The sequence below is a fragment of the Scyliorhinus torazame genome, chromosome 16 (genome assembly GCF_047496885.1).
Source record: "Scyliorhinus torazame isolate Kashiwa2021f chromosome 16, sScyTor2.1, whole genome shotgun sequence".
In the NCBI taxonomy this organism is placed as follows: Eukaryota; Metazoa; Chordata; class Chondrichthyes; order Carcharhiniformes; family Scyliorhinidae; genus Scyliorhinus; species Scyliorhinus torazame.
Window position 1 is genome coordinate 5,112,369 of NC_092722.1, and position 16,340 is coordinate 5,128,708.

The following is a 16,340-nucleotide window of genomic DNA, read 5'->3' on the forward strand; positions in this document are numbered from 1 at the left end:
ACTTTTCACTTCGGTATATGTGACAATAACTCAAATCAAATCAGGTCTGGCAACAACGGTGGAGAGAGAAAGAGTTAGAGTCACAGTGACACTTTTTGGTGTACCTGCCGCTTAAGGTGCCCAGAGGGCAGAGGAACACACTGCGTGGGAGGGTGGCAAGATGTCTCACAACCTTCAACAAGTACCTGGATGAGTATTTGGCACGTCACAACATTCAAGGCTATGGGCCAAGTGCTGGTAAATGGGATTAGGTGGGCAGGTCAGGTGCTTTTCATGTGTCGGTGCACTCGACGGGCCGAAGGCCCTTTACACTGTGTGATTCTGTAAAGCAGAGAAAGCGATCTTACATTGCATTTCCATTGTAATCATGCCTTTTTTGTCGCAAGTTCACTTTAATGTTGAAACCATTGGTTCATTTTTTTCCAGGAAGACAATGATTTGTGTGATATGTAACCCTAAAAAAATTAAGAATCCAAAATTCCAACTTAATGGAATAGAATTTAAGTTATTGTCAGTTTAACCAGTGTCGCTGTCTGGCGGAGCTGGTTTTCACTTCTACTCTTTTTGAGCCTCTTTGCGAGTTTTCGAAGTTGGTAAGTGTGTTTTTTAATAGCGACCTGGCAGAGACCCCAATTGTAACTGCGGGTTTGCCCATCTCGGCCTATCGGTGGCTGGGGGAAGTCAGATTCTGCATTTACTTCATTCTGTTAACTTTGTGATGAGAAAACCGCAACCGTGGCATTTGCTGAGTGGCGCCCTTGCCGGTTGTGCCCGCTGCTGTTTTATTCCGCCCGGAGAAAGCGTCCAAAACTTGTGCCGCGGATCCGCAACTTTCCACCAGCCAACAACAACTCGCTACAAACTTCAGGCTGGTGAAATGACTGCGCGGGAGAGGGGCCAACACGCGTGCGCCGGGGAAAGGGGAAACGCGCGTGCGCCGGGGAAAGGGGAAACGCGCGTGCGCCGGGGAAAGGGGAAACGCGCGTGCGCCGGGGAAAGGGGAAACGCGCGTGCGCCGGGGAAAGGCCAAACGCGCGTGCGCAGAAGGGCAAACGCGCCTACGCGTCGCGCCGGAGGTGACGCGTTACAGATGGGACGCCGCGGGTGAGGATCGGGCGCTGGGGGCTCTGAGGGAACGAGGTGAGGCCTGAGGCCGGGGCTTTGCCCTCGAAGATTTGACTCAGGTAGAGACCCCCCCCCCCCCCTCCCTGTATTATTAAATAATGTGAAGCTGGCTGTTCTTCATCATTGTCCTGTCCAATGGCGGGCGGGCCTGGCACTGGGGCCGACATTCTTCACTCCCGGGAAACCTGGGCCCACAAGAAAGGATAATAACCTTTTATTGTCACAAGTATGAAGTTACTGTGAAAAGCCTCTAGTCGCCACATTTCGGCGCCTGTTTGGGTAAGCTGGTACGGGAATTGAACCTGCACTGCTGGCCTTGTTCTGCATCACAAACCAGCTATCTAGCCCACTGAGTTAAACCAGCTTTAATACAGGTCTAATACTGGCCATGTCCATCAGAGAACAGACCATGTCCATCAGAGAACAGACCATGTCCATCAGAGAACAGACCATGTCCATCAGAGAACAGAACATGTCCATCAGAGAACAGACCATGTCCATCAGAGAACAGAACATGTCCATCAGAGAACAGACCATGTCCATCAGAGAACAGACCATGTCCATCAGAGAACAGACCATGTCCATCAGAGAACAGACCATGTCCATCAGAGAACAGACCATGTCCATCAGAGAACAGACCATGTCCATCTGAAAATGGGCCATGTCCATCTGAAAATGGGCCATGTCCATCTGAAAACGGGCCATGTCCATTAGAAAACGGACAAGCACCTTCAGACATCTGGAAGGTGCATTAATCTCCCCTCCCCAACCCCCTCCCTCCAATTTTCTGTTGCCCCCATTGAGAAAATACATCTAGTCACTGGGAGGCAGATGCTGGTTCCAGTGGGAGGATGGGAGGGGAGAACTGGGGTCAAATCCAGCTGAGGTAATCTGAAAAGATTCCTCATGGTGAATCTGGGTTTCATTTTGAATCCTGCTGTTGCACCCATTGCCTCAGCTTGGGGGGGGGGGGGGGGGGGGGGGAGAGGAGGAATGCGCTGACCGGCCTCTTGTAATGTAGTTGTAAATGATCAGTGTTTTAAAAGTATCATCAAATAACTGCATTGCACAGTGTTATATGTTCATTTTTGTTCCCATTTGTGTCCCCTCTCCTGAAGGTGCTGATTGTATCGGCCAATAGGTGCTAGCAGTTCTCTATTATCTTGCCTGAGTATTCCTACTTCATATGGGAACCTGGACAGGAGAGTTGGTAGGTTATTTGATCACGAAAGGCATCACGGCTGAGTCCAAACCCCTCTTGCATACACTTTCCATTAAGGGTCACTTAATGATGACCAGAAGTAATCCTGAATAATTTTTAGCAAACTTTGGTAACCAAACTTGTTTTTTTTAAGAGACCCCTTTACTGACTAGTCTTCAGTAAGCAATGATTCATTCGTACATTAGAAGTCTGTAACTGACAGTCTATTCAACTGCTAATTGAAGTAGATTAGCAGTTCTACTTCAATCAGCTAATCGTTTTTGGTTGCAAGTAGGTCAAAGGGCATCATGCCAGACTTCAGAGAATTGTATTTGTAGCAAAAAACTGGATTTTAGTAAGGTTAGTTGGTACCGTAATCGCTGTCATTTATTAAGGTACAAAAGTTAGACTGAAAGTTTAACTCCTGTTGACAGATAAGACTATGAAATTGATTTACAATTTGTTATTTTCTCGTGATATGCTGTTATTTGCTATTAACGTGCCCAGAGTATGGTTTGGTGGCAAAGTCTTATTGCGATGTTAATTTTATTCTCAAAAATGAATCCTACCGTAATTTTTGTTCTGGTATTGTGAAATGGTACATTGTCACACACATGCTTTTGAGGCAGAAAAGTCACTGTAAATTGTTTCCTTAATATTTTCTGATGTGCAAACAGTATCAATCAAGTGCAGAAAAATGGTTTTCTCATTGCAGTATTTGCTAATGATGAGCTATTAAGTAAGGAATGATCTCTCTGAATGATTTCAAACTTAGTACGTTCCGTAAATACATTGGCAATTCTTGAGAAACTTTAATACCATTACCTGAAAATTAATAATTTGGTCTCTACTGCTTAATTCTGGGTAGCACTTCATTCTTTTAAAAATACCATGTAACATACTGAATTTGTATTTTTCACTTTGGTGTTACATTATATACTAGGTTATTAAGTTTATAAAAGATGCAATAACAAATTATAGCTCTAATTGATGCCTTTTGCTTTCAGTGTGCTGGGTAAAAACATTCGCAATTCTCTTGGAGCAAGAGTTCATTTTGTAAGTCCGAACAGTCACTACAATGACACTTGTAGCAACAACATTCTAGTGGTAAAGTTACATTTTGTGTTTTCTGTCTTGCTTAGTGTTTGAATTTAGATCTTGTTCTCGACTAGAAAACCTTTTAACATGCAGCTTTCCTTTAAGTTCTCTGTAGATGGGTTGTTGGAAGTACAGTGGAGTCCTCATTTATCTGTCTGATCATAACAATTTATTTGAAACCCCAGCTCGTGAATGGATGCCAGTTAATTTTTGGTCTAAAAATGCTGCCATTTTTATTGTCAATTCCTGCCAATTTTTAAATTTTCACAGAAATGTTCATATTCATGTAGGCTTTATTATGGTTTTTTTTTGTCACTTCAGGTTAACTGCATATCAAGGAACAAGGAAAGACACTTGAATGGGAGCTTTTTCAAACCAAGCATTAATTCTGATCAATTCATTTTATTGACAGTTGAGGAGGCAAGGCTCATCAGGAAATGAGATTTACAAATGAGCAGTGACATATCAATCACACAATGTAAAAAGAATGCAATTAATTCCAATATAAATATGTACTTTTTAAGTTTCTAATATGTATTTGTATGAGGTTTCGCAGTCATTGTGCTGTGCTGGTTCACAGCACCAGTTCAATACAGGTGTGTACAGATCCTTCCTTGTAAGTGGTAGAACAATGTCAATCGTCACAATAATGGCAGTAGCAGTTACTACAAAAAGTGGTTCTTATTTATTTTCTATTGATTTTGCAGAATATTTCATCTTGAATGTTTTAGTAGAATAATTTATCTTGGGAGAACAGTTACCATTTATTGTCACTTTTTTTAGCTGGCAAATTGGAAGTGACAATAAAAGGACTCCACTGTACTGCAGTAATAGACTCACCATTGGTATTACCTAATTCAAGGTCTAGGATACATGTATGTATCAATGCAATTACACTCTTGAAACATACGTAGACAACGTTTTGAAAAGTGAATACTATGTTGATGTGAAATGTTTTTTTTACACGTACCTGCACAAGCTATTTGGAACAGTGTTGTCTGTCAATGTGTGTCTAAATAGCTTGGTAATTGTCTTGTCTAAATTCAAAATCCGTCACTATGTTTTCATGACTTTATGGTTAAAATTAGCTTGAGCTGTTTTGGAGTGGGATACACGCTAATCTTCACATTTAGGTGGAAGCATATGAACATTCTGGGATACTTTCAAAAAATTATTTTAAATTGGTTTGAAACCCAATTTGACTTTATTTTATACTTGTATTAATATGAAGCAGAAGTCAAAGTTGCAATGACTGGATTGTTGTTGCTGAGGTGTGATATAGTTTGCACAAAATATAAGGTTCTGAACTGAATTTTCTTGAATATCCAACTAAATAATGAACACCAACTGTCCTTGAAATCATTCCCAATCCCTGCCCTAAACATTGGAAATTGTTTATTTTTAACTAGGGGAAATAGATGTCTCTTTGCAAGCCAATAATAGATTGAATTAGTGTTGGTAGCAGCAGGTGGAATTTGATAATTGTTTAGTATATTGGTGTAAGTTTGTCCTGCAATTTATTTTTCCAAGAACCTTCTGTAGTATGAATGGGGTAAAACCTTTTTAGGGGGGAAAGAAGTGTTTCCAGGACTTCTGGGTGCAGTCCGGAGCAGATATGAAGAAAGAAATCGTTTGCACTGCACCTTAAGAAATGGAAATAGTCTACAAATAAAATGTTTTAAAAGTTTTTTTTTTTTTGAACTCCAGCATGAGACGGTGAGGCAAAGAGATTGTGTCTCTTCTAACCTAATGACTAGCATGTAACTGATTCTGTTTTAGCTCAGTGTGGTCTGTTCCAATGGGAGATGAAAAGGATAACTGGAAAGTAAAAACTCTTGAAGAAATTTTGCAGGAAAAGAAGCGACGAAAAGAGCAGGAGGAAAAGGGTGACGTGAAGCGTCCAAAAAATGTAAGTAGTAAATGCTGTCAGCATTTTGTATCCTACGTTGGTGTGTTTCTGTCGTGTTGTTCACTTTAACGACTATTGTAAAACTGTTTGCATAATTGAGCTAAACCTAATTCAACGACTTGTAATTTCAGCCTAAGAACCACGTGGCCAACTTGGTTCACGTGTGGCCTCCACTCACAGCCCGCCTACATAAGGTGTTGCCAAAGTTGCGATTTAACCTCTTTTTCTCTCCTGTAAGGAAGGCTGCTAGGAAATTATGCCATCGTTAGATCATATGAAAGTGTTGATACAGGGTATATACTTAGTTTTATTAGGGCTATCAGTCCTATGTTCAACATGGCAGCTGCTGACGTTGACATGTTCAGAAGCTTATTGCGTGGCAGCTTGGGTGCAGACTCTCAATCTGTCACTCTGGTACAGCATGTTGAGTCGTTCCTGGGGATGGTTCTCGAACAAGGGACTGCTCGCAATTGTAACTTTTTCTCAAAGGTTTAACCAGGTCGGTCAAGGCAGCCTTAGGAGGAGTTTATAGAATGTATCCGCGATAATTTCCTAGAACAGTGTGTAATGGAACCTACGAGGGAACAAGCGGTCCTAGATCTGGTCCTGTGTAATGAAACAGGATTGATTAATGATCTCATAGTTAGATATCCTCTCGGAAGGAGCGATCACAATATGGTGGAATTTAAAATACAGATGGAGGGTGAGAAGGTAAAATCAAACACGAGTGTTTTGTGCTTAAACAAGGAGATTACAATGGGATGAGAGAAGCGCTAGCTAAGGTAGACTGGGAGCAAAGACTTTATGGTGAAATAGTTGAAGAACAGTGGAGAACCTTCCAAGCGATTTTTCACAGTGCTCAGCAAAGGTTTATACCAACAAAAAGGAAGAACGGTAGAAAGAGGGAAAATCGACCGTGGATATCTAAGGAAATAAGGGAGAGTATCAAATTGAAGGAAAAAGCATACAAAAAGTGACAAAGATTAGTGGGAGACTAGAGCACTGGGAATTCTTTAGGGGGCAACAGAAAGCTACTAAAAAAACTATAAAGAAGAATAAGATAGATAATGAAATGAAAATCGCTTATTGTCACAAGTAGGCTTCAATGAAGTTGCTGTGAAAAGCCCCTAGTCGCCACATTCCGGCGCCTGTTCAGGGAGGCTGTTACGGGAATTGAACCGTGCTGCTGGCCTGCCTTGGTCTGCTTTCAAAGCCAGCGATTTAGCCCTGTGCTAAACGTGCTCAGAATATAAAAACAGATAGTAAACGTTTCTACAAATATATAAAACAAAAAAAGAGTGGCTAAATATTGGTCCTTTAGAGGATGAGAAGGGAGATTTAGTCATGGGAGATGAGGAAATGGCTGAGGAACTGAACAGGTTTTTTGGGTCGGTCTTCACAGTGGAAGACACAAATAACATGCCAGTGACTGATGGAAATGAGGCTATGGCAGGTGAGGACCTTGAGATGATTGTTATCACTAAGGAGGTAGTGATGGGCAAGCTAATGGGGCTAAAGGTAGACCAGTCTCCTGGCCCTGATGGAATACATCCCAGAGTGCTAAAAGAGATGGCTAGGGAAATTGCAAATGCACGAGTGATAATTTACCAAAATTCACTAGACTCTGGGGTGGTCCCGGCGGATTGGAAATTAGCAAACGGAACACCACTGTTTAAAAAAGGAGGTAGGTAGAAAGTGGGTAGTTATAGGCCAGTTAACTTAACTTTGGTAGTAGGGAAGATGCTGGAACCTATCATCAAGGAAGAAATAGCGAGGCAAGTGGATGGAAATTGTCCCATTGGGCAGACGCAGCAAGGGTTCATAAAGGGCAGGTCGTGCCTAACTAATTTAGTGGAATTTTTTGAGGACATTACCAGAGCAGTAGATAACGGGGAGCCAATGGATGTGGTATATCTGGATTTCCAGAAAGTCTTTGACAAGGTGCCACACAAAAGGTTGCTGCATAAGATAAAGATGCATGGCATTAAGGGGAAAGTAGTAGCATGGATAGAGGATTGGTTAATTAATAGAAAGCAAAGAGTGGGGATTAATGGGTGTTTCTCTCGTTGACAATCAGTAGCTAGTGGTGTCCCTCGGGGATCAGCGTTGGGCCCACAATTGTTCACAATTTATATAGATGATTTGGAGTTGGGGACCAAGTGCAATGTGTCTAAGTTTGCAGACGACACTAAAATGAGTGGTAAGCAAAACGTGCAGAGGCTACCGGAAGTCTGCAGAGGGATTTGGATAGGTTAAGTGAATGGGCTAGGGTCTGGTAGATGGAATACAATGTTGACAAATGTGAGGTTATCCATTTTGGTAGGAATAACAGCAAAAGGGATTATTATTTAAATTATAAAATATTAAAACATTCTGCTGTGCAGAGAGACCTGGGTATGCTAGTGCATGAGTTGCAAAAAGTTGGTTTACAGGTGCAACAGGTGATTAAGAAGGTAAATTGAGTTTTGTCCTTCATTGCTAGAGGGATGGAGTTTAAGACTAGGGAGGTTATGCTGCAATTGTATACGGTGTTAATGAGGCCACACCTGGAGTATTGTGTTCAGTTTTGGTCTCCTTACCTGAGAGAGGACGTACTGGCGCTGGAGCTTGTGCAGAGGAAATTCACTAGGTTAATCCCAGAGCTGAAGGGGTTGGATTAAGAGGAGAGGTTGAGTAGACTGGGACTGTACTCGTTAGAATTTAGAAGGATGCGGGGGGATCTCATAGAAACATATAAAATTATGAAGGGACTAGATTGGATAGATGCGGGCAGGTTGTTTCCACTGGCGGGTGAAAGCAGAACTCGGGGGTATCGCCTCAAAATAAGGGGAAGTAGATTTAGGACTGAGCTTAGGAGGAACTTCTTCACCCAAAGGGTTGTGAATCTATGGAATTCCTTGCCCAGTGAAGTAGTTGAGGCTCCTTCATTAAATGTTTTTAAGATAAAGATAGATCGTTTTTTGAAGAATAAAGGGATTAAGGGTTATGGTGTTCGGGCCGGAAAGTGGAGCTGAGTCCACAAAAGATCAGCCATGATCTCATTGAATGGCGGAGCAGGCTCGAGGGGCCAGATGGCCTACTGCTCCTAGTTCTTATGTTCTTATGTTTGTTAGTAACATTGAATTGAAGAAGTTTTAAAGCAAAGTCTCCTGTATTTCCCTCCACCCAGCAGCCCTTCTAAATGCTAAAGTCTACGAAAATGCTGTTCGAGTGGAAAGCTATCATAATTAAATCTTGTTTGTCAGGGCAAGATTTCACTACCTCAGCAGTTAACGGAGGGAGCTTTATTCAGCTGAATGAATTGGAGAGTGCAGCAAGTTGTGATCCATAGATTGTTTATCAGTGCTGTTGAGATGCCATAAAGCCTGCTAAGAGAGTTAGAGTCATAACTTACTTATTGCATTTTCTGCTGCCGCAGTTCATTTTACTTAAAATGACTTGCATACTTAGCAAACAAATAAATAAACGTTAACTTTTTTTGTAGTTGATAACTTAAAGACATAATATTTGGTTAGTGTACAAAAAAGTCGTTCACCTCCTTAATTGAAGGCACTCATTGCTATTGATCAATGAGATTTCTGATGCTGCTTTTGGGTTAAACAATAGCAGATATTCACTGAAGTTTGGTAAAGGCAGGAATGTTCTGAATCAACCAAATGAGTGAATTGTGGCCTTGCTATCTTTTACTATAACGTTCAGCTATGCAGTAAGTATTAAATTGATTAAATAATTCAGAAAAGTATTTAAATTTGATTGTATTTTGCTTCAGTCTGTCTTGCTGAATTTCCACTTTCGCAACGAAGATGTAGAAGAGAAACATGTCTTAGTATGCTGTGTACTTTTTTTAATGACAAAGATATAATCTCTACTGTACTGAACATACAGTATTAGGATTATTGGCTAGCAGCAGGCAAGTGCAATTGTGACAAGTTGTGAAATTAAAAAGTAATTAAACCAAGTGATATGTGAGCTATTACCAGAAAATGGCCATTAAAACTGCCTTGATTATCTTAAGAACTAACTGGATCACTAATATTCTTCAAGGAAGGGAACCAGCCATATTTACCTGGTCAAGTTGAAATATAACTCCAGCCCCACACCATATGGCTGACTGCCTTCACAGCTATTAGAAATGGACATAAATATTGTCGTCCCACCAGCACCCACAAACCAAGAACAAGTCATTTTCTTATAATTCACAATATTCCGTTTACTAATGTTCCGATAAATATGTCAGCGTAACATAAGAGGTAATCAAGTTAATTCAGTTCAGAAATCTTTTCATAATCTTGCAACATTTTAGTATGTACTGCTGGTTTCAAATAATTGGAGAAGGCAGCTGTTAAAGGGAAGTCCTCATTGTGAGCTTGTTCTAAATATTGGTGAATGCTGAATCTTGAGGCAAACAAAAAGTCAAACCTTTGTGTAATTACATAAAGCACTATTTGAGTTTCCTTTCCAAGAAAAATGTATTTTTTGGGTTCATTTGTCGACCTCGTTGTGGAAAAGCCCATCCAGAATGCTGGTTATATAGTTAGTTTTTTATTAATCTACAATTATTGTCATACATTATAATGTGTGTATGACTCGTAATGATTTGCTTGGTTTCTCAAACCTATACCATCCTTTTCATTCATTATCTCCATTGAAAAGGGTCAGATTCAATTCAAACCCATTTTATTTTATCGGTTTGTCTAATTAAAGGGCAGGTTGGCAAAAGTTAGCAATGAAGTGTATTTGACCTTATCTGTCAATACTTTTATATCAGTTTTGAAATCTCCTAGTGTAATGGTCATGTTTACTTATCTAGGTACCATTACGCAGTATTGGGTAACCAGCAAGGATACTTGTTCACAGCCTCTCCCATGTTGTCATGTATGACAGCGCATCCAAGGTTGAGCTGTGGCATCTATGATGTGACCATGTCAATTTTAAAGGTCTGGGCTTTCAATTGCCTGGAAAGCTCAATGTTTTAAAAAGCGTATCTACATCTGGAAAACCACTTACAGGCAAAAGGAGCAAGATAAGTAAAAGATTTCAAATTACATTTTTACAGGCAAGAAGAATTAGCAACAGTAGATGTTAAATAATGAAAGTAATAAATTATATCATTACTAAAATCAGGACTGTGCGCTGAAATCTTAGAAAACGTTGCCATATAGGTTCTCACTATCTCTTCGGCAAGCTTCATTTTCTCATTTGTGTTAAACTGCTGTCCTTGTCAGAAAATAATGGAAAAGCTGAGTAGGTCTGGAAGCATCTGTGGAGAGTCTAACATGACTCTTCATCAGAACTGGGGAGAGGTACAAATGTGACATTTGTGAAAAAAGTGAAAATTGCTTATTGTCACAAGTAGGTTTGAAATGAAGTTACTGTGAAAAGCCCCTAGTCGCCACATTCCGGCGCCTGTTCGGGGAGGCTGGTACGGGAATTGAACCGTGCTGCTGGCCTGCCTCGGTCTGCTTTCAAAGCCAGCAACTTAGTCCTGTGCTAAACCAGCCCCTGTCATATGTGACATCACATATCTACCGTTTCCAGGTTCTGATGAAAAGTCATATTAGACTCAAAACGTTAACTCTGTTTCTCTCTCCACAGATGCTGCCAGACCTGCTGGGTTTTTCCAGCATTTCTGTTTTACGATTTCTAGTATCTGCAGTTTTTTTGCTTTGATTACTCGCGACAATATTTCTTATCACCTTGTTTTAAAGAGCCAAGTCAGTCCAAGGGTCAAATATTGCTCCCATATCAGGGGGAGTCTTTTCTGACTCCTTCCTCACACTTGGACATGATATGTAAACAGTGTCTGGTGTTACAATTTCAGTTGATGTTGTAACTGGATGGGAAGATTCCAGAATTGAACCCTAGCTCAAAAGACCGTAACTTTTCCTTTTATATCATAAAAAGTGGAGCGACAGAGTCACAGGACTGCAATTAGTTTAACAACATGAAAAAAATTGGATTATAATACAATATTCCTTTACTCCTTTCAGTTTAATAAATACAGTTTCAAGGTTAACACGGATTGCAAAGTACATCTTAAGCTACAATGGTTCCATTAACTCTCAGTCCCTTTTAAGCACGTAGATTGGCTGTGGTCAAATAACTCTGCTCTGAACCCAAGTTAGTGTCCATGGTTTTCTCCCCTGAATGCCCCCAGATGATTTTTATACCGCGAGACACCCTGTCTCACTGAACTCCCAAGTGAATTCAAATTCCACTTTCAAAAAGCCACACTTTCAAATCTTCTTTTAAATTATGTTTTCCCTCCATTGCTTACATCAAGGTTTCGCTTTCAGGTTTTAAACTTCTCCCTTCAGGTTTCCTTTGTTTGAAGGCTTTTACACAAACTCCAGATCCAGTCACCGATTTTCACTATTATTTCTAATAATGTCTCCCAAACTGTAGTACTTGCTCACAAACCTTAGCAGTACAGCAGATATCCTTCTGACCTCTAACGATCCAATGCCTTTTCAACTCTCTGTGACTTTACTGAACAGCAATCTGTTCTGGTTCCCAGTTTCATCTGTTCCGTTAATTCCAGACTTATTGGAAACGTCTCTTCATTTCTCGAGTTTCCTTAAGTAGCTGGACTTTGGTTTTCTTAACCATGACTCAATACCATGGCTTTTCTTTTAGCAAGGCTGAGAGAGATGTTTTCTCTTTAGCCTTCAAAATCCAACTGTTTCTAGCAGAGCTGTGAGACCTGCCTTCTCTCTCAGTACCTAACAACTGTAATCAAATTTAGCTAAATTAAAGCTTCTCTACTTTACAAGGCCCCAGTTGTTAAGCAACCACCGCTGGTTTATTTATTCTTCACGCCATAGCCCTCTCGAAGCACAATATCTAGAATCACTGTTGGAATTGAAACAAACTCCTTCCCCACACACACACCTTTGCCAGCATGAATCTAACTTCCAGACACAAACATTAAATTAAAAACTCTTAAAACTATACCTTTAATTCTAATGTTTACCAATACAAGTATAAATCCCTTAACTACCGTTTCCCAACACTGATGGGTGTTTTTTAACTATGACGTCTTAACTCGGAGGAGGCCTCCTTGAATCTATTCTGCTATTTGGTGAGACCATGGTTGACCTCCGATCTAACTCCCCTTTGAACCACATCTCTTAATACTTCGGTTAACAAACATTTAGCAGTGATTTAAAACTAACAATTGATCTGGCATCAATTGCTATTTGTGGAAGAGTTCCAAACTCCTTTTGTGTCTAGAAGCTTTTCCTAATTTCACTCCTGAAATACTTGGGTCTAATTCTCAGTCAGAGGAAAATGTTTTTTTCTATCTAACTTGTTTGTTCCCCTAAACCTATGAAAATCTTGATCAAATCAACCTTTAGCTTTCTAAATTTCAGCATAAACAACCCTAGTTGGTGTAATCTCTTTCTCCCTTGTAATTCTTTTTGTGTTTATCAATGCTATTGTGGTAATTGCTTCTCTGAACTTTCCTTATGCTCCATATGTGTTCTTTCTCCTCACTAGGTTGCCACTCAGTTGGTTTATCCACCAACCCAGAGAAGTGTTTGAAATTGCAGCCTGTTACCCTTTTAACCAGCAGTGCAAGAACATTTTATTTTATTTTTTTAAAGTGATTGCATGTTGATGCAACTACATGTACAGTGTCTCAAAACAGGCTACCTCGGGACCTAGGCTGTGCCAGATTTCAGATCTCGCCAGATTTTGGGTTGGTCGGTTTGGGCCATGGGTGATTCGGGTTGGGTTGGGTGAAGGGTTGCTCAGAACGCGGAAATAGACCGCGCAAGCAGCGAAGGGGATAACTAGTCGGGTGCCACACCTCTCCAATGCAGTGTCTAGCTGGATCATCCAGGTAAGTTTTAAAAAAATGTTTTTTTTAAATTACTGAATTAAAATTAGTGCATGGCACATTCTAAAAGTGTCCAGTTTTTTTGACTACTCCAGAATTTGGACCGCCGGATTTGAGACACTGCACTGTATAAGATTTAAAGCTGCCCTGAACTTTGGATTTTAACCAACACTGTAAACTGTGCAAGTATTTTTCATCTTACTGAGTGAAAGTACTCCACAGGCACACAGCATATTCTATTCCCTGAAGCTAATGGTAGAAATATGTCAAATAGGGTGAAAAATAAGTACAACTTTAAGTTAATGGTGAATGTTTGTTGCTTAAGGTGTCAAAAATGTCTTGTTTTCGAAATAGTGTTGGAGAGTGTGTGTTGTCTATACCACAGTGGAGTCCTTTTATTGTCCCTTTCAATTTGCCAGCCCAAAGAAAAATATTTTAAGGAGGTGACAATAAAGGTGTTTTCCCCAAATAATATAGTTTTCTCTAGAAAAATGTTCTGCTTTACAATATAGGTTCGGGGAAATGAATCCTTTTTTCAGCAACTGCTACTGTTCTTATGAAAGTTTTATTTACACTGTCAATTTGGAAGTGGCTGTTAACACTTTGCTGTGATTAAGCTGCAGAATGTTGAATGCCCACCGAGCACCGTCATCAAGGCTGCTAAGAAACCTGTGATAATCAGGTGTACTGATTAAGTTGTGTGACTTCTCTATGCCACTGTTTTTCATTTTAGATTCTTTACAAGCCTTGCCTTTCTCAAAACGATCTGTAACTCATGAAGACATTTCAGGTTCACAAATGCTTAATGAATCAGATATGATAAGGAAATAGTAATAAAATGTAGTTAGAAACGGAGCAATGATTATGTGGAAACTGATTATGAAAATTGTCACAGGAACAGATTAGTTGAAACACGAGAAAAGTGTCATAGACAAGATGTGAAAACTAAAATGTCAACAATAAGTGAAGCAGTCCAGAATTACCATCCTATTTTTATGCATCTCAGTTGGATGACAGGGATTCTAAGCGGGACTCACTGGAGGAAGGAGAGCTTCAAGAACACAAGGACAAGATGGAGATAACTATACGCAATTCACCCCACAGACGAGAAGGATCTATAGATGATCGGTATGTTTTCTAATTTAAAAAGAAACACCTATTTCCTTGTCCTCCCAATAACCTTTGTTGTAAATGACTATTGAAAATAAAATCAGGTCAAATAATTTTTTTTGCAGATCAGTGAAAGATGTCATTGACCATTAATGTAGACCCTTCACCAGCTTGATCTTATCCTGTTCTTCAAGCTCAGAATGTTTTCTAGTGTTTGCTCAAGTATGATTTTACACAATGCACTCATTGCCGTGTTTTAAAACAAAAAAACCCAGAGGACACCTATTTTGCAACTTGTCTTCTCACAATAACAATGTCAGTTTAGAAGGCTGATCCAGTGTAAAATGTGTCTTTGTTTGAGGACCATGTTACAGACATATGAATTAGGCCTCTCTGCCTCCTGATGTCATGCTTGGTAACTTCATGTATTGGTACGGTGGAGCTTCTTTCTTCAATGCCTGGCAAAAATAAAATCTTCAAACATTTTCTGGCTTTGATTTTACAGTGTTGTGAAGGGCAAAGCCTCTGTGAGTTAGGTGGGGAAATATGTTACGTAATTCTATTATCATTACTTTGGCAACAGTTTCATTTTTGTATATAGTTTCATGGGCGTGAGAAATAGAAAACATTTTCTACTGTGGAAGTACAGTACAAAGGTTTTTTAAAAAAAAAAAAAACTTTTATCTGTATAAATTTTAAATGAAAATCGCTTATTGTCACAAGTAGGCTTCAAATGAAGTTACTGTGAAAAGCCCCTAGTCGCCACATTCCGGCGCCTGTTCAGGGAGGCTGGTACGGGATTTCTCTCCATCACTGTTAGTACACACCAGAAATAAGTAATTTTGTCAAGCCTTTTGCGATATTTTTGAGGCATTGTATAATTAGAGACTTATGATTATCCATGGATTTATTTTACACATGATAATTTAACAAAATATGGAAGTTGCACATTTAAACGGTAAAGCACGGTAGCCTTGTCGGGGCAGCACGGTAGCCTTGTGGATAGCACAATTGCTTCACAGCTCCAGGGTCCCAGGTTCGATTCCGGCTTGGGTCACTGTCTGCGGAGTCTGCACATCCTCCCCGTGTGTGCGTGGGTTTCCTCCGGGTGCTCCGGTTTCCTCCCACAGTCCAAAGATGTGCAGGTTAGGTGGATTGGCCATGATAAATTGCCCTTAGTGTCCGAAATTGCCCTTTGTGTTGGGTGGGGTTACTGGGTTATGGGGGTAGGGTGGCGGTGTTGGCCTTGGGTAGGGTGCTCTTTCCAAGAGCCGGTGCAGACTCGATGGGCCGAATGGCCTCCTTCTGCACTGTAAATTCTATAAAACTACTTCCATTTATTATACTGATTTCAATAGGGAAAATATTGAATAACTGTTCCAAAGTTTCTAGCCAGTTCCATAAATAAAGTTGACAAGTCCTGATGGCCTGCTTTCTCAATCAAGCTAAGATGATTAATTTGAAGTAAACCTTTAGCTAGGTTACCTTTTTGTTTTTAGAGATGGCTATTTTAAAACTCGCGCGTCCTATGATTTTGGAAATCAGGATATCTAACTTTTGCAACAATTACATTGTTTGTCTGTTAGGAGGCAAGGCAGGGTTGTTTGTTTGCCAATCAAATACATTTGTTTTAATACTGTTAAATATTTTTAAATCATCTAGAGGGGAGGAGGATGATTCTCTGGCAATAAAACCTCCTCAGCAAACCTCTAAGAAAGAAAAATCACATCACAGAAAGGAGGAAAGGAGAAAGGAAAAACGAAGGCACCGCAGCAGATCAGCTGAAGGTGAGAATATTCACGATGTTTAATATTTTATTTTAGACAACTTTACACAATGTGAAACGCACTGCAGTATTTGGGGAAAAAATTGTCTTGACAGGTGTCCTATCAAGTAAGATTTCTAATTTATTTTTGCAAGTAATGGGAAAGGTGAAATTTTGGGATTTTTACTTGAATGAAAATTTTAAAGCAGTACAAGAATCATGTAGAACACATTTCTGTGCAGTTAATATTAAGCAAGGAAGAGTAATAAAGTAATTAATTTCACTGAAG

General features: G+C 40.0%; 1 protein-coding gene across 15 annotated transcripts in view; it reads left to right on the top strand.

The window, feature by feature from the left end:
• Nucleotides 1-999: 999 nt before the first annotated feature.
• The window catches only part of cdk11b (cyclin dependent kinase 11B), a 58,352-nt gene continuing 43,011 nt past the window's right edge, over nt 1,000-16,340 (top strand). For 4 of the 15 annotated variants that reach the window (XM_072477822.1, XM_072477829.1, XM_072477830.1 and 1 more), the window contains exons 1-6: nt 1,047-1,184; nt 2,244-2,335; nt 3,334-3,433; nt 5,204-5,333; nt 14,183-14,304; nt 15,949-16,073. In XM_072477822.1, coding sequence (XP_072333923.1) covers nt 5,223-5,333; nt 14,183-14,304; nt 15,949-16,073 — 358 coding nt within the window. In that variant the 5' untranslated portion in view covers nt 1,047-1,184; nt 2,244-2,335; nt 3,334-3,433; nt 5,204-5,222. Of the gene's footprint in view, nt 1,185-2,243; nt 2,336-3,333; nt 3,434-3,745; nt 3,903-5,203; nt 5,334-14,182; nt 14,305-15,948; nt 16,074-16,340 lie in introns of all 15 variants that reach the window. The other 11 variants (XM_072477832.1, XM_072477837.1, XM_072477823.1 and 8 more) reach the window with 10 other exon arrangements.